The 17,847-nt window shown below is 40.0% G+C and overlaps 1 protein-coding gene across 1 annotated transcript in view; it reads left to right on the forward strand.

Moving 5' to 3' along the window:
* Positions 1–8,426: 8,426 nt before the first annotated feature.
* DVL1 (dishevelled segment polarity protein 1) overlaps positions 8,427–17,847 on the forward strand; it is a gene marked incomplete at its 3' end in the record, with an annotated part of 23,341 nt that continues 13,920 nt past the window's right edge. The window contains exons 1-5 of the mRNA XM_009708084.1: positions 8,427–8,557; positions 14,885–14,978; positions 16,011–16,080; positions 16,871–17,010; positions 17,325–17,401. Of these exons, the coding sequence (XP_009706386.1) occupies positions 8,493–8,557; positions 14,885–14,978; positions 16,011–16,080; positions 16,871–17,010; positions 17,325–17,401 (446 nt within the window). The remainder of the gene's footprint in view (positions 8,558–14,884; positions 14,979–16,010; positions 16,081–16,870; positions 17,011–17,324; positions 17,402–17,847) is intronic.

Consider the following 17,847-nt stretch of genomic DNA (forward strand, 5'->3'; position numbering starts at 1 on the left):
GAAAGCTGGGCTGAGGCTGCCCGGCGGCGGGAGAAGGTGTTTTGTTGGGGGGGGTCGAAGGGGTTTTTCTGTGTGGCTGAAGATGACCGTAGGCTGCGGGAGAGACCACAGGGAAAGAAGATTACTTCGACGTTAGAGACGGTGAGCTTTTCCAGGAACGAAGGTACACTTTCAAAATGCCCTTCCCTATGAAGCATTAACATAGAGACTTGTTAAAAAGCAGTGATTCATTCATACCCAAGGAATCCGTAAAACTGAGACAGTCTCCAAGTCGGATGACAAAACCGACCTGGATGTAGTTAGAGAACGTTTACTTTTTGAAGAGCTCAGGTCAAAATCTTGAACAACTATGGGAAATCTGTTTTAAATTTAGCGTTTGTGGTACTAATTTAGCATCTGCGATAACACAGCATCAGTGGTAACGTTGCACGAGAATGCTGAGACTATTGTAATGTTAAACCTTTCTGCTGTTAATGACATAAAAAGCAAACACTAATTTACACAAACTATCATTATCTTGCAATTGTCCTAATTCCTTAGGCTTGTGAGGAACAACTGGCAAGAAAGGCTAATGAAAAACTCTCAGGGAAATGGGGAACTGAAAAAGGTTTATGAAATAATTGTAATATGGCTTGGAACGATCATCTTTTTAAATGTCCTATCTTAACAAATTAACGCCATATTGTATTTGGTTTGTGTTTGTCCTGAAGACCCAGTCAAAGAACAATATTTCTGAAATGTTTGAATGGATGAACCTTGAGAGCAGCTGAGCTATTGCAATCCTTATTAAATTGCACAGAAGCTGCAAATGTTCACAGTTTCTGAAGTTTTTGTCCTCTATAAGAAGGTAATAATTCAACAAATAGTGCTTCTGTGCTGTGGTATGGAAGAACACACTAGTAATGCCAGGGCATGTGGTTTGACAGAGTATTTGAGGTACATGAAACAAAGTTCTATCAGTTGTAAGTCAAGCATAGATTTCACTAGAATGAGCAGAAACGTCTCCTTGATACCAAGGCATGGTCCGTCCCTGATTCTAAGTGAAGACCTTAAAATGCAAGTCTCAGTCAACCTCAGATAGACGCGAACATGTACGCGTATGAGATCCAACGTTTCTTCCTATAGTGAGGCTGTGGTTTGCCACGTGCCAAACTTGAACTGATCTTGTGAAACTTGTCTGCATTGCTGTTTTTAATGATGATGCCCATATTTAGATCTTGTGAACTTTTATGGTGTTGCTGCTTTAAATGGTTTGTGTCCTGACGGAACGATCCATCTGCCTTAGACTTTCTCTAGAGCAAATGGAGTTGCTCTATCATTGGCATTTACGTCAGGTTAAAACTGAGAAACATTTTGCTTTTGGTAAAGACGCTAGCAGAAGTATATGGAATTTAATGATGACAAACACACATATATGCTTGGGTTTTTTTTTATTCTTGAGTGAAAAATTCCTTTACCTCTGTCTCCAAAAAAGAGAAATTTTATGAGACTGGAAGACCATGTATTTAGATCTGAGATACATTTCTGTAGTATATTAAAAGAAGAGATAATTTAAAAGAAGCCTCAAATCAGTATAATCTCTAGTAGCCTAACTGTATTCTAAAAAGTAATTACGCAAATTCCAAAGGTCTATTTGTGTGGTTTATTGGATAAAGAGAGCTATGTTACATTACAGGATCCCTTAAACATGTGGCTATAAAAGAATTTGGATTTTCAGAACTGGTCTGTGAAAAAGAATGACTTGTATCCAGCAGATGTGATTACAAAGTGTGTTGTGGAAATGGCAGAGTGGCAAATGGCAAAGTCAATGCAAATGATTTTTGTTCTATTTTCCCAGTCCTTCAAGATACACTGCTTACCAGATGCGCTGCCTCTTGGGCACAGGCTTCCATGGGATTGTGTCATGGAGGAAGAGCATGCAAAAAAATATATATTTTTCATAATCTTTGAATCTTCAGGAATGGAATTTTCCAGTGTCCCAGCAGGAGCTGTGAACTGGCTCTTCTTTTCTCTCACTGTGTGCATGAAAAATAACTACTTGTGGGAAGCTCCGTGTACATCCGGATATGTTTGTTGGACTCGGACAGAGTGATAGTCACAGTGCACGCTGGGGATTTCCTTAAGTGGGCACAGCGTGGGCAGGGAAATGGTCACTCCCACGTTTTTGAAGTGTTTTGGTAGGAGCCAGCCACAGCAGGAGAGGCAACAGGAGCTCCGCTCACAGCAGCGTTCCCCTCTGAGACCCACTCCCAGTAGGAGATATTGTCACAAGTGGTGTCACCACCTGATGAGGCCATTGGAACCAGTCAGATGCTATCCAGAAGCACAGCCCCGCATGTATCGCTGTAGGTATTAACATTCATTTTAACTGAAGTTTCTAAGCATCAGTACCCTTATTTTGTGCAGGGAAACTGAGGTACTCAGTATAAAAATGAGATAATGCACTCTGGATCTAAAGGGTACGTGAAAGTTTGGGTGGTTATTGTTGGGTTTGGGGAGTTTATGTCCATACTAATGTATTGCAGCATTGGTAAAATCCTCAGCTGGATGCTCCCCAGTCTCTTGAATTTCTGCCATGTTGGACCCATTACTCTTGAGCGTTCCTTGGGATTTGTAGGCTGCAGCACTGATTCTGTCCTTAATTTCTTGGGCACAAACTCCATCACCTTTGCACAGAAATGGTACCTTGCACCTCCATTGCCTGAGGCCCACAGGACTGTTGTTGGTACTGTAGGCTCTCAAGTGAATTTTACAGCATGGTTTGCAGCGTTCTGGCCACGTGAGTCCTCGGAGTTAATAGTGCATCCCTTCAGGGACAGGCAGTCATTCAGACTGGCCGTGGCAGTGGCATTGTATCAAACTGCAATTTCTTTATTCTTTAGTTGACACAGAAAATGTGCAGGCTTGAGCGTAAAATACCTATGGATGCCATTTCTACGCCTTGGCTTCCTCTGTTTTCCTGATTGTTCTCTTGAAGCTGGAAAATCCTTAATGAGCACTAAGCATCACTTGTCTTAAACTTTCTCCGTTACTTTGCTTGAAAAGCAAATGAGTGAAACTTCAGTGTTTTCTCAGCCAAATGCAGGTGATCGAGGAGTGTAACAGAGGTACTACAGAGGTACTGCTATTTCACTGAAAGGTGGAGTGCTAAAGAAAACACTCGGATGGCATGTTTTTGCACAGCACGTTTGAGGCAGCCTTCATCTGGTTAAAAATTCTGTCTGGTCTTAAAATTGTCCTCTGTGTGAAAATTCCCCCCCTGAGAACTAAAGAGCATAGAACATTGATGTGGGCCATTAATTCTTTATAATGGTTGTGAACTGATCAAGTTTACGTGTGGGATAAATTATTCACCTGATAATGAATGAGGAAACTGTTTGAGGCTCAGTATTAGACATGAGATTACCAGTCCTGTTCCATCTGATAGGAACACAAGTCCTAGCTTCAAGTTTGTAGTCTCTGAAACAGCAGCAAACACGTACTTTGGGGAAATTTAAACTGTAGGATGTTCTGGAAAGCCAAAAAGTTTCAGCTCTTATCAATAATTACGTAGGCTGCAAAATAATCACAGCGTGTTCTTTGTGCCTGCTGTGCTGTAATCCTTCATGTATCTTAGGCCAAGCAGGAGAGGAAGAGCAATTCTTTTAAGAAACGCTGATAAGAACGATACAATAGAGTCAGAAAGCTTGTATTTGAGCCCAATGCTAAGCACTTAGAGCTGGGTGACGGCTGAATTACTTTGTTCTTTAGTGCCATAAATATAAATTTTGAAGGAAGCTTGCTTAGAGATAGCATGAGAATGATCTTTTAGGATGCTAGCAAGAGGCAAATTCAGATTTGAGGTTGGGAAATTTCTTAGTAGTGAAAAAACACAGAACTGCTGACCGTGGTGTCCAGTGGTTAGAGACAGGAAAAAAAATTCAGCTGGGTTACAGAAAGATTTAGTCTGTTGAAAATATTAGGCAAATGACTCTGAATTGCAGATTCCTTAAAATAGCATTCTGCTTATACAGTTTTTAAGGACAAAAAATTTCTGAATAAATAACTCGCAATTGATGAGATGTGACACGTTGAAACGTGTCCTGGTTTCATAGCAATCCTCATTGCCAGCTGTGCAAGGGCCGGTTGAGAGCTTGGAGATTGCCATCTGTAGATACCTACCTTTAATGCTGCATAATTGATGATGTCCAGAATTCTCAGCAGAGAAGTGAATGCAGGATGGAGTTTTAGAGTGGAAAAGGTCCACAGGAGTGAAAGCTTTTAGACCACCCAGTTGGAATGAAATGAACAATCTGCATTGTCTAATAATGATGACCTGTGCTGGGAGAGACAGGGCTGGTGATTTCTAATGGGCACTTGAGACAACCCGCCTATTGATGACCAGAGGCACCCTCCCTCCCTCCCCAGCTGCATAAACAGACTAGTTTTGCAGAGAAAGATGACAAAATCATGCTGGCAACATTCTTTCTGGGCTGTATACTTAATAATAATCAAAGCCAAATGTAAATAAAGTATGTCTGATGAGAGAAGCGCACTGCCCAAATTTGCTTCCTATTTATACCAGTTACATGTGGATAAAATCCAGGTCATTGTTTTCTGTAATCTGCTGCCCACCCAATCAGAGCTGGGAAAGCTCCTTCTGGCAGGGCCTTGTTTTTAATATCAGGGCTCTGTTTAGCATCAGTTTCTCCAAATGAAATCAACATTATCACCCAGCATTGATATGATTGCTTTTATAAATTGCAAGTGATGAATGGCAGAGGAAGGCAGGAAAAACAAGCACAGTAATAAAAAAGAAGGGATTTTTCAAGTGAGAAATCTCAGTTTTCTCCATGGCAGATGTTTTGACTTCCATCCATTCTAGCTTTTATACTGCTCCTCTATGAAGACAAGAAATTTAAAATTCAGAAGGGGCAAAGATAATAGATTTATTGTAAATTGTGTGCCAGCTTTCTAAGATTTGCTGTCACTTCCTATTAAAGTTGGAAAGGAAACGTCAGTGGAAGCAGGACCATCGATTGATCAGCAGCCACCTCGAAGTTGCTTGGGACTGTATTGGGTTTGCATTTGCTGAGAGTCTCTGTCCATCATAACTCAACTTGGTCACAAACAGTTGTACGTACGTCACCGCCTTTTCTTGGTTATTATTCCCTCTTCAGGAAAACTGTGCGGAACTTGTAAGGGTGATAGTGTTGTGTGCATTCTGGTAGTCCAACATACTGATTTGTTGATGATGATACCGTCGCAAGCCAACAATTGCTCCTGAAGTTAGGCTCAAAGGTGAAGTGTGTTCAGAAAGGAGACAAAGGGTTCATGAGCTCAGAGTATGGAATGCTTTGCTTTCTTGAAAGTGATCTGCCTGCTAGATAGTGGTGCCAATGTCAATTGTTGGCCGTTCCGCTCCTGTTTCCAGTGAATGCAATCTGTTGGAATAAGAGGCTTTAATTCACTCCACAGTTTCTGATGTTTCACTGCGTAGAAGCAAAAAATAAATGGACAAGGTGGCTGGACTTGATTTTATATTTAAGCTGAGGCTGAAGAGATTGAGTTGAATTTGTCCAATGTTGTGATTGGCATCCAGGTTTCCAGATCTAGTGAAATATTTTGAAGTCTAGGGTACACTATATAAACACTTAAAAAATGAATTTGTAGCACAAGAAAAGGAGGAATTTTAATTGCTTGAGTCTGTGACATTCGCCTTAGTCTTAAAAGGCAGCACTCTTGACTGTCTAAAGCCTACTAATTTGCTGAAAAGTACTGTTTTCTCAGCTTTAGAATGTGGATGTCATTTCTCTTCTCCTTTTTTTCCCTGTTTTTGTTAAGGATGAAAGCAACTTTGAAAGAAAAATTGGATTTTTTTTTTTTTTTTTTTTTTTTTAAAGCCTGGATGAATATCCGGGTTGAATGTTCAGGGACTCTGTAGAATAGATTACTTTACCTTGACTCTCAAAGGTCAAAATTGCCTGTTCCCAATGAGAAGAAACAATGCAATATAGTCTTTACCTCCTCAGTAACAATGCTGTAAACAGCTGTATTGGTTTCTGCACTATCTGGTTGAGATACTCCCCCTAAGCTGTTAGTGCCAGCTTAGAATGAGTAAAATTTGGCCAGCCTCTGTGTTTCTTTTTATCTGTATACATCTGGCATGTGCAAGCATAATTGACTGCTCCTTAGATTTTAGTTTAAAGGCAGAACTAGGAGACTAATTCGAGTGTGGATGTGGGATTCCTGAAGGTACTTTATTTTCATGTAATTATCTGTGGTACCAAAAGAAGCACAATAATAGTCAATCTCCAGTTTATATTAAACTGTAGAGTTTGAGGAAACCAATGAACACTCATTTATTCAGACAGAACTGAAAGTTCAGGCCCTTAAATGCTTTCTTCCCACTGTGTCTATGAAGAGTTGTCATTCTGAAGTCTTGAGATGCTGTTGACAAGCTGATTATTAGTTTTTCAGTGAGATCTAGTGTTACCACCCAATACTGGGAGCATATTATGGTAGTTGTGATGACCAGATTATGGGAGGATTTCTATACTGTAGAATGTGCGGTGTAAAAAGCTCTGACAGATGCTGTTCTGTCTCCATTTTACACATGGGGGAGTGAGAGATGGAAATGCTGGGAGTAAGGAGCTCTGGAGGCAGAGCCTGAAGCTGAAACCTCATAAGCTTCGGGTTTTTTAACACCACACAGCCTTTGAGGCAGTTCCTAGAGGACAGCAGTCAGTCCCTGACTCATTGTTACTAGTATGTGCTCGTTTCAGAAAAGGATTCAAGACTTGAATAAATGGTATCATCTCAACTGCCCTTCAGGATATGGCAGGGTGAAAAACAAATACCAGTTCTGAGAAGGGTGATGAAGGGTTGGTACTGTTCAGCTTCTCTTCAAACCAAAGCTCTGTGCTATTGCAGGAGGGAAGGAGCTTTGTTTTTACTCTGTGACTTGAAAGAAGATTTGGTCTTCTTGGGTAGCCAGCTTAGGTGTTTTGAGAGCCATTTTGTATACCTAGAAGCTGGATGATGAAACGGGATATTGAAGTGACATAGCAGGAGAATTTATTGCAGCCTTATGCTTCAATTATTTAGTTTTGCTGAAATGAATGGTTTAGGTATATGTATGAAAAACTGAGATGAGATCTTATATATGGCTGTTACCTTTTACTCAACCTCATAAAACCCTTTATGGATGTAAATAATTAGGCACAGGGAAGAAAACTGATAATATTTTTTTATTTCACTGCTGAGCAATTTGAAACAGAGGAATGAAGGCTAGCCACGGTGGACTTCACAGCCAGGTATTTAGGGTGGTTCTTGGTTTTTCAAACCATGTTACTTTAATAGTTAGCAAGAACTGTCAATTAACTTTCAATGTATACAGTTGGACAGCATCGTGTATAATTCCTACTGCAGACATTCCTCCTCTACGAAGGTTTTCTATTCTGCAATTGAAGAGCAGATCCCTTGAACCTGGGAGGGAGCTGTGAGTTTGGAGAGTGTGTTTTAAAATATCAGTCTGTCTTTGAAGCCTATTATGTTTATTTCTTGACCAGGTGCCTTATCAAACTGAGCCTTTCTTGTTTCAGGGAAAGGAACATTCCTGGCAAAATAGAGCACTTACAGATTATGGGTCTCCTAATGAGAGGTCCCTGAAAGGAAGCATGCAGAGGAGTTTGCTTTGCAGAGGAAAATGCGTAAAATGTCTTCAGAAAAAGATGAATCACTGCTGCCTTCAAGTAAATGGCATTCTTACGGAGGGGATTATCTACAGGAATGTTTATGTGTCTGACAACATTTGCACAGCTAGGGATTAGTAAGAAATTGTTCTGAAGCATTTTATGCATGTGGAATGGTCAAGACAGCATGACTTTGATATAGCTGTACTGCCAAGACAAGGTCGTGTGGATATGGGAACAGGAACACGTAGCACAGGAAAGTTGAGGGAAAGGTGGTCTTATGGGCGAGATATTAATAGAATTTATCAAGCAATGTTGTTTAACATTTTCTGTGCTGCTAAGCCTATCCATACCACGCTCAAATTGTGTTATCTGCCGCTTTTCCAAGATCCTCACGTGTACCTTCCTATTAACACCAACTTCTCATGGCCATTCCAATTGATGTTCAGGTACTTGTTCATGCCTGCTACTTCTGCCTGCATCTGTTTATGGCTTGCCCATGAACTGAGCCATAGACAAATGAAGAAGTTAGGAAAAAGGTAGGTGAGCAGACGAGCCAGCCAGGGAAGTAGGCTTTCCAGCTATTGAATGAAATCAGGTTCTGCAAAGAGCTTGATTTCAGCATAAGAATCCTCCTGCAGAGTTGTCTGCAGCTGTCAGTGTGAAAGTCGTGCTACTCACCGTGCCACTTCTTCCTTGCTCTTCCTCTTTTCCTAGTAATGCTCCGTTTATTTTGTTTTTACAGTCCCTCGGATCAATGGCCATCCAAAACTGGACAGACACCGTGAGCACCCTCCTGGTTATGACAGCTCTTCTACCATGATGAGTAGTGAGCTGGAATCCAGCAGTTTCATTGACTCTGATGATGATGACAACACAAGCAGGTAGGACACTGGCATAGTGATTGAGCTGTTAAATACTGTTTGCATCTGTTTCCCGGCCACTTGACTGTATTTCTGGGCTTTCCTGAAACATGCTGACTGGCGAGGTGAGAAGATTTGTATCTTCTCTTCCCTCCACCTCCTTTTTTTTTTTTTTTTTTATTTTTCTTTTTTTTTTTTTTTTTTTTTTTTGCAAGTCACATATTGGTTTTTCAGCACAGTATGTGTGATTTCAGCAGTGATAATTCGTCAGTAACATCATGTTGTATATAATCACTGCTGTGAGAAGCAAGCTAAGTTATTGGGGTCGCTATCCAAGCTGCCTATAGCCACTGTTCCAATTAAGAGAAAAATTCTGTTCCTGTTCTTTCCTTTCAATACCAAGAATGATCACATTTTAAGATCAAAGCAATGTACAACTGTCTACTTATAAATAAAGTAATGGTGTGAATATTGTAACAAAATACCTCCAGCATAGATTCCTAATGAGTTTGCATGTCACTAAAGCTCAATTGTAAAGGAATTCCTATGTAATTACATAGTCTATGGGCAGCATAGGAATTCATCAAAGTTAATGCAAAGGCAGGCTGCGATGCCATATATTTATGACTTCTTAATTATTTTTTTCTTTTTGTGCAGACAGAGAGAATGTGAATTATTCCTTGCTTTTTTGCAAAAAAGCTCTCCATTTCAAGACATCCTTGTTAATCTCTAAAGATATTTTTGTTGTTCCATAGAAGGTTTATAAGCCGATACATTTCTCGGATTCAAAATACCTATTTTTAAAGATGTAAAATCAATCAAAACTAATATTCTTCCCTTTCCTGGCTGCAGTGACAGCATTCTTTGAACGCTGTCTCTAGAGCTGTTGTTTATCCAAATCAGCTATGAAATCCCATTATAGATTTCTGTCAATTGTTGAAGAACAAGATTACAGATCTCTGGTGGTTCATAGAGATCTGGAGCTAAAACAAATAAGGTGCAATGTGATATTCATAAATTCTAGGTAGAATGGAAACAGCAAAGAACAACTAGTCCTGGAGATATTTAAACTTCTGCTGTGTTTACAAACAGATTATTAGCTTATTGAACTCAGTGGATCTATTTAGTCTTACAGTTAGTCATAGCTTAAAAGCCGGTTGAAGAACAGCAGTTCCTTCAAATTCTGTTTAAAGGCTCTATGTTCCAAAGGGGTTGACAGAGTAACTAAAGGAACATTTAAGATCTGGTCCTGAATTAGTTTCAAGAACTTATTTTACAGTTACAGTGAAGTTGCCAACACCTGAAGATACAGAAAATTAGCCTTTTGGATGCTTTGTACTTCACCTGGATATTCATGTGCATAAAGGGTTGGCAAGATCGGTAGTTAACCTGAATGCACTCTAAGCCTTCCTAGAGCCTTTAGGGCTTCTAACCCTCGTTCCCTCCCTAAAAAATCAAGCCCGCAAAAACAACAACAACCCTGCAGCTGATTTTGTTTCATGTAAATAAATTAATCATTTCCATGGCAGCAAGATATGCAGTAGAGCAGGATTAGCACAGTCAGGGTGGCCACTGAAGCACATTATACTAGACCCAGCTAAATCTTTCTATATTAATAAGTATAGCTTCCTGCATCTGACCTGAGAAGAAAGAGACTCTTTGAAGCTGCTGCGCAGGCCTTTTCCTTTCTAGGCTAGGGCAGAAGCTTTTGGCACACAGAGTAGCTGCCAGGCCAGCTAGTCAGGAAGAACAACTAAATGGAATGCTCCAAGGTATGCTGTTGTGTTACGGTGATGATGTTCTCTGAGCAGATGAGAGATTGTGCTGGCAGGGAGAAGTTTTCTTTAGAGGCAAATACAGCCAAATAGAAAATCAGGCATGCTCCAGATCTGCTGGAGACAGCGGCCTGGAGAAAAAGAGGTTGAAGGGGGTAAGTTTGTTTAATAACAACTGATGAACTCTGGTGTTAGAACCTGCCTTGTAAAGGAGATTGTACATGGAGGAGGTTACTGAGAGACGAAATCGGATGTAAAGGATGTTACTGTCTTGGAAGTGAAGAGGTTGTAAGGTTGAGGATGCTTTTCTAACAGTGTGTGTTTGACATTGGTTTATTTTATTTTAAACTTAGAGCAGTGCAGCAATGTTGATTAATTTCTGGTCCAAGGAAGTTCTGTTGCATTTAGTTAGAGAGAAAAAATAATTTTGTTTCAGTGAATTAATCTGTTCACAGATGTTACAGGACAGTACAGAACCTTTCAAGTAGTGTGAGTGCAATAATTTGTTTCCTTTGCTTTCAACGTAGGATATAAGTGAATGTTAGTGTTATTGGTAGGTAGTAGGTGGTATTTTGAGTACAGAGTAGGAGGCTCATGGTGAACTTTACAGTAAGAGTCTTATTTCTGTCTTCTGTCAAGCAAATAAAGGTCTAGCAGATATGACATCTGTAGCTGTAGGATTATTGTCAGCAACTTGTGATTAGTATTCTTAGTTCAATGTAACTAAAATAATTCACTGCAAAAAAAATTGATTACATTTATTTCTCATTTAAGAAATTAACATTTGTTCTGTTTAAACTATATGGATAAGCTTTCTTTAGCAAATTGTTACCTTTTTTTCCTTCCTTTGGGGAATGTAGATAGGACATATTATTATTATTATTCTTTTTAAAAAGCTATTCTGTCAGATTTATTAGCCTTTCTGTTCGAAGTTCAGTCAGGGTTTTGGCCGGTTGCTAGTGCACGAAATTGATAGTTATGATTCCAGATTTGTTTTTCATCTTTGCAATTTATTTGACCCAAAAGCTCAAATATACCATCTTGGTTTGCTCATCAAATTGTAATAATAACTTCTACTCATTTCTGGGGATATTTCAGAGATCAAAATATTACTCCTCATTAGAATAGGTTTGAGCTGCTATTTAGCATCCAGGTATTCCTAGAATATGAGATATGCAGTGTTTATGAATGAATCAGCAAGGATGCATTAAGGTTATGGATTTAAAAGAAATTATGAAGAAGAAACGATGAAGTGTACCATAGCTACATGAAAATAGATAGAGGCTTGACTCCTTTGTAAGAGATTGCAGAGGCTGTGAAACCTGATGTTTACAAATATGCTTTCACACAGTGTGGGAATCTTGCTGAAACAAACTGTCTTGCCTTCTACTGACACATCGGCTTATTAAGGCAACTTAAGTCATTGTCCAGCTTCCCCCAGGAAAGGATGAAAAAGCTGAGTTGAGCAAGCTTTATTTTTTTACCGTTTCTCCAGTGTAACAAGTAACATTTTCTAATGTTTATCTGCATAGAAGCCGATGTACAAGCACACAAAAATGTTTCTGCAGTGCCTTCTGATCATCAATTTTGTGCAACTAATGTGAGAGGCTATTTTAGCTCAAGTAGTTACTTCTCTGAAATATTCCCTGTCCTCTTGAACTAAACCTGAACTGTGGCTTTTCTAAGGAACTGATTTCCATTCTTCCAGTCTAATGCTGAGCAGAATGAAAAAAATACTGCGGAAAGAAGAACTTCACTTCTCACATATTATCATTTGGTAACAGAAGTTCAGAGATTTGCCAATAAACTCTGTTTTTGCTGATTTAATTTAAAAGAAAAATAAAAAATGTTCACTGCTTACAGAGGAGTCTAAACTTCTGGTCTCTGTTTTTTTCAGTCCATCTTTTTGAACTCGTCCCTGATATATCTCTCTAAAGATAGTAATGAAAGTATTTTTATGTCCTGTAGTTGATGGTACATTAAAACATCCCTTCTAAGGACTCAGAGTCAGAGACCAATTCTGTTTTCTAGCTGGCAGTGCTGGCAAAAGGTATTTTTGTCCAGTCCTATTTTAGAAAATCAGACTAAAAGCTGGAAATAATTGTCCTTTGTTTTTCTGAACACCACCATATTGATGCACACTAGTGCAGGAGGAAGAAATTGGCATAGCCAGTCAACCTTGGCAGTCAGCAGATCTTATGTGCTGTCTGTGATCGGGGAAAAATACCGACAGAGGAAGTATACTAACATCATTGGAAGATACTTTTATGTTGCTTACTTCTTAGGGTGTAAAGTGCCATGAAATAGCACCACATTACTGCCAAGGCTGCTTGAGACAAAGAAATTCAGTGAACTGTCTGCTGAAACTCTACAATTCCTATCCCTTATTTCCGTAACTTGCTCTCCGGATAAAATGCCCATTCTCTGGAAAGTGGAGGAAGAACTTTGCTACTGGGTGAATTCCCATTGTGGTCTCCTGCGTGTGGCTTTCAGTATAGTTTTTATCTCCATTTTCTTTCTCTGCTCTATGAACATTGCTAACTTAAAATTGCTTTTTACTCAGCTGTCTCCAAAACTAGTGAAAAGTCTTGCCTCGTCATGCAAAAGAGCAGGGCTTTCACACCCACGTCTTCTGTCTGCAGCAGGGAATAGAGCCTGTGAGCAGAGGGTTTGTTTGCAGATTGGAGCGCTGAATTCATACTCTAATCAGTGGAAGAAGGGCACTCACATCTCTCTCGTAGCCTTTGAAGGTATCTTGTTGCTTGACTTGTGTTTATGCAGAAAAACTCCCCCAGTCTTTTGCCTCTTTTCTTTTTGCTGCCCTTCTCAAAGAGCAGGCAGGTTCACTGTGACGTGAACAACATGCCTTGCCTGTCTTCAGATTCTCCTAAACTGCTGTGTGCTGGAAAGCTTTAGCTGAATCCTACTAATGAGACGTTCTGGGAGAGAAGAGGAAGAGAATGAAATCGGAGAGGAAATAGGAAGAGGGAGAATATTGGCAGTAAAATGTAAGAGGAGGTTTTTGTGTCAATCTTTGCCAGTACTTTCAAGGAGAGTGGTGAATGTTGAACAAGTCCAATTTTGAGAGCCCTGCATCTGAGAGACCTCTTTATTTTTCCTGTTGAAAAGGTAAAGCCTCAGAAAACCAGGTGCTGTGAGCTGTTTCCACAGATCGAGAATTATCAAATTTTTGATCTCTTTTGAAAGTACCACCTCTTGGCTCTTTAAATTAATTTGCCCTGCTGGGATGGGAAAAAAGGAGTGTGTGAGGTTAACATGCCTGAAATAGTTTTGTGAACTCAAAGAGAATGTCAAGAGATTCACACCCTCTGAGCAGTTCCATCATCTATAATATTCAGCTCAGTATGCTTGACTAAAACACACCTTCGTTATGCAAGATGGGTTTCCCAGTGTGGTGGGTTGTAATCTCATGACAGCAAGTTCCTTTTTGAAGTTGCTGGTATCAAGTTTTGCTTGAGGTATTCTCACATTCCTGTGTGTGGCTAGAACTTTGAAGACAAGGAAAAAGACTGGCGCTGTTTTCTTTGTGACAGTGCCAGTTCAATTATTTGTATTGTATAAGGTTGGATTTTTTTTTAATCTTGGTTAATGATGGAGCGTTACGTTGTCTTTTTTTGCCATTCTTAACATAATAAATAGAGGAGAGATGTCTCTGTGGTGTTACACTGGTATCTCTGAAATCTAAACTTTGTTCCAGGCTTCTGAAATTAATTTGAGCAGATCCATTTATGTCTTTCTGTGTCTCAGTCCACTATTTGTAAAATGAGAATGATTAACATTCTTAACTCTTAAGGGGATCTTAAGGATTTAAATGTAGAATGTGGCACATTTAGGTTCACAAGTTTGAAGAGTCTGGAAAAAAACCCACGACAAAATAAAACTAACAGAATATGTAAAGGTAATTCCTATTCACTATTCCTCTGTCACTGTTTGGTAGTAGCTATTATCAGTTGCTACTTTATTTCAGTGAATTCAAACCCCAGCATTAAGTTCCTGTTAACAGGGTAGATAGCAGCAGAAGAAAACACCGCCACCATGACAAGACTCACAAAAATTAATATGAAGAAATTCTCCAGGTTGTCTGTTGTTCTCTCAGAGCAGAGATGAAAGTCATTGTTTAATGTACAGTTGTTCTTATAGTGTGCATTTTTCTTTGATGGGCCTGGAGTCAGGACCACCTTTAAAGTAGTGGAAGATGGCTACCTCTGACCTATGGGTGGTTAAATCAGGGGGATATATACCTGTTGAGATGTCGGTTGTACTCAGTCTTGCTTCCAAAAGAAAGCAAGCTAGTAAATGATACTCTCTAATCCATGCTGTAGTTTAGCTGGTATCTTCTCTGTGCTCCTAGGCAGAGGCTAAGGTACAGCACCTGCTGGGACAGAGCAGCAATTCAGCAACAGGCAGAGCAATACGTTGTAAGCTAGATGATGGTGTCTGTATGATTTAATCTCTCCTGCATTGGTAGGAATCAGCCTTTTTTTGGCAGGGTACAGAGAAATGCAAATGGCTCAGCTTTACAGAGTTGACATTTGCTCTCAATTTCCCTTAGGTTGAGTAGCTCCACTGAGCAAAGTACTTCATCCCGGCTCATACGGAAGCATAAACGCAGGAGGAGGAAACAAAGGATGCGGCAGATTGACAGGGTAAGGTTGGCATCATAATTTTCCGAGGAGGTGAACCGTGGGTTTTTTTAAGCGTAGCATGTGAATTAGGAAGGGATCCAAAACAGGTCTGTGCCCTGTTGAATTCACTGGAACGGCTCCCTTTGGCTCCAATCTACCCTGGACTAAATCTCTAACATTTGAAGTTCTGCAGCACTAGAGTCAAGACTCTTTGTCTCCTCTCCCTTTCTCCTTTTACTATTAAGTGATCGCATTTCTTGTTGTCTCTTTCAAGACCAGGGTCTGCAGGAGAACCTCCGTTATGCTACTGGCTGATGTGGGCAAGGGGTGTCTGTGGTGGTAGACATCTGATGTATAAATTGCTGACTTGCATTCTGCTGAAAGGAGAAATCGACGTTTATAGGAAATGGCAAATCTTTTCTCTTGCCCTTTTCTGTGCTAGTCCTATGGTAGCAGAATGAGGATGGTCCAAATGACACACTTCTTGAAGTAACTGGTCCGTTCTCCTTTAAATATCAGTCTTAACAGATTAAAGAATGAGTATGCGTACATTTTATCACAAGAACTGGAGTAATGTTTTAGAAGGTATTTGATAAGCACATTTGTATTTAGTTTTGGAGCGGGGGGAGTGTCTGTCTTCTCACTTCCTGAAGGATCATGTGTTGTTCACTCCTCTCTTTAGGGAGGAACTGTAGTTGCAATAATAATTGACACTATGCTGGGCACTTTAGTATCTAAATGTCTGCCTGTCAGTCATGCAGTCAGGAAGCAGAAGTGCTTCAATGTCAAGTTCAGTTGAGAAACCTCAATACAGGAACTTGCTCTGTATGTTTTGTACACAAATCTTCGGAGAAAGTGCAGATTGTGTTCAGATTTTTTTTTCCTTACAGATTCTAAATGAAGAATAATTTTGAGGCGGCCACTATGGTTTCTTGATGCCTTCCAAACGGAAACCTATTAATCGGTTCCTGATGAATTAATCTTCAGTAGTTATTTTTATTGTCTTATTCTGAGCCATTTCAAACCTTGAGAATTTTCTGTTGTATTTTGCAGTCGTCTTCGTTCAGCAGCATCACTGATTCTACCATGTCCCTAAATATCATCACTGTCACACTTAACATGGGTAAGAGGATAAGCAATGTTTTTTTGATGAATTTCAAGTGATACAGATGTATGTTGTTACGGTGTAGTAGCTTTTGGAGCCAGTGGAAAGTTCCTTGATTTGAAAGGATGCCAATTGAACTAAAGGGAATGGCAGCTGAGAGTCACTACTCTGTTGACTGTGCCTGGATTCCCAGTCCAGTTCTGGATAGGTCTGAGCCATTTGCAGAGCCGGATCAGTATTCTTCCTGAGAAGCCCATGGAAGGAGCTGGAACTCCAGGATACGGAGTTCTGCTCTTATTTCTAGGAATTATCGGGGGTCAGAGATTGTTAGGAGCAGGAGTAGAAGGGCATTGGAGGTTTGCATTTCTGCTGCTCATGCATTTCATTGTTTGATAAAAATGTGCAGGGCTACCAGTTCAGCACCTTTCAGTAGCACCAAATTCTTCCTGCAACCTTAACGTGTGGAAGAAACATTGCCTAATGCTGATCGGGTGCCTAATTTCTAGGTGTAGACATGTCTTTTCAATGTTGTTTCTCTTTCTGATTTTTTGAATGTAACTTTTCAGTGTCCTGTATGAAAAAATAATGTCTTTAGCAGCGTTTCCCTGCTGCCTTTCCCTAAACGTGCCAGGCAGATGTAGGCCCATGGGGTAACCTGAGATAATTGTAAGACCAACATGGGCCAGCTGATGTGTTGAGAGAATTCATTTTTTCAAAACTGAAGTAGCCTGGTGTTAGCTCTTCTCTGTCATTCCAATCACTTTGTTTGCTTTTTTCCCCCCCCACCCTCCACTTTCTATCTGTATAGAAAAGTATAACTTCCTGGGAATCAGCATTGTAGGACAGAGCAATGACCGGGGTGATGGTGGCATATACATTGGCTCTATTATGAAAGGAGGGGCTGTGGCAGCAGATGGCCGAATTGAACCAGGAGACATGCTTCTGCAGGTTGGTCTGTGTCCAAAAATACGTGCTGCTGGCTTGTACCTTGGTGGCTCAGCTCAGTCATCCCACCAGATCCGTGGACTTAGTTAACAGAATTCATTCGTACACTCAGAAATGTGTCACAAAGACTATCCTCACTTAAATCTATAATTCTTTGTGAACTCTGATGGGTAGTTGATGTGCTCTGAGAAACAGTATTTCTGCAGCTTCTCGAAGAAATGGAATCAGTGACAAGGCAAATAAATTTGGAAACAAGTAATTAAAATGTCTAACTTTCCAGTTGCAAAGCCTGACCTCTACTTTTTACAACGTTTCAGGTGAATGATGTCAATTTTGAGAACATGAGCAATGATGATGCAGTACGGGTTTTACGGGAAATAGTCTCCAAACCAGGGTGAGCATATTACAAAATCTCTTGCTACTTATCCTCCATATGCAGTTATTGGTATTGGGCAAACCTCAGAGAAATCAACATTTTGATCTCAGTAAGCAACCAGCGTGACTGCTGAGCGCAACTCTGAACTTCTCGGTGTAAATGATGAATAGGGTGAGACTGGTTCCAATGTACCAGCCAAAACCAACACAAAGTAGGAGTTGCCTGGTTTCAGTAGCACTACTTGTTTGTATGATGAGAATTTTAATATCTCAAGAGCTGATCATTTGACAGATTTCACCAATAGTGCTCATGATCTGTGCCAAACCAGAAACATCCTGATTCTGGTTCATACTGAAAATACGTCAACAAGCATCTCAAAAGCATTGTGAGAATGTACTTGACAACTGTTGGATAGGAATAAGTTTGTTTCAAAGAGTTCATTGTAGCAGTTAAAACTTCTGTAG

Source organism: Cariama cristata, unplaced genomic scaffold, assembly GCF_000690535.1.
Source record: "Cariama cristata isolate BGI_N322 unplaced genomic scaffold, ASM69053v1 scaffold33490, whole genome shotgun sequence".
Classification (NCBI taxonomy): Eukaryota; Metazoa; Chordata; class Aves; order Cariamiformes; family Cariamidae; genus Cariama; species Cariama cristata.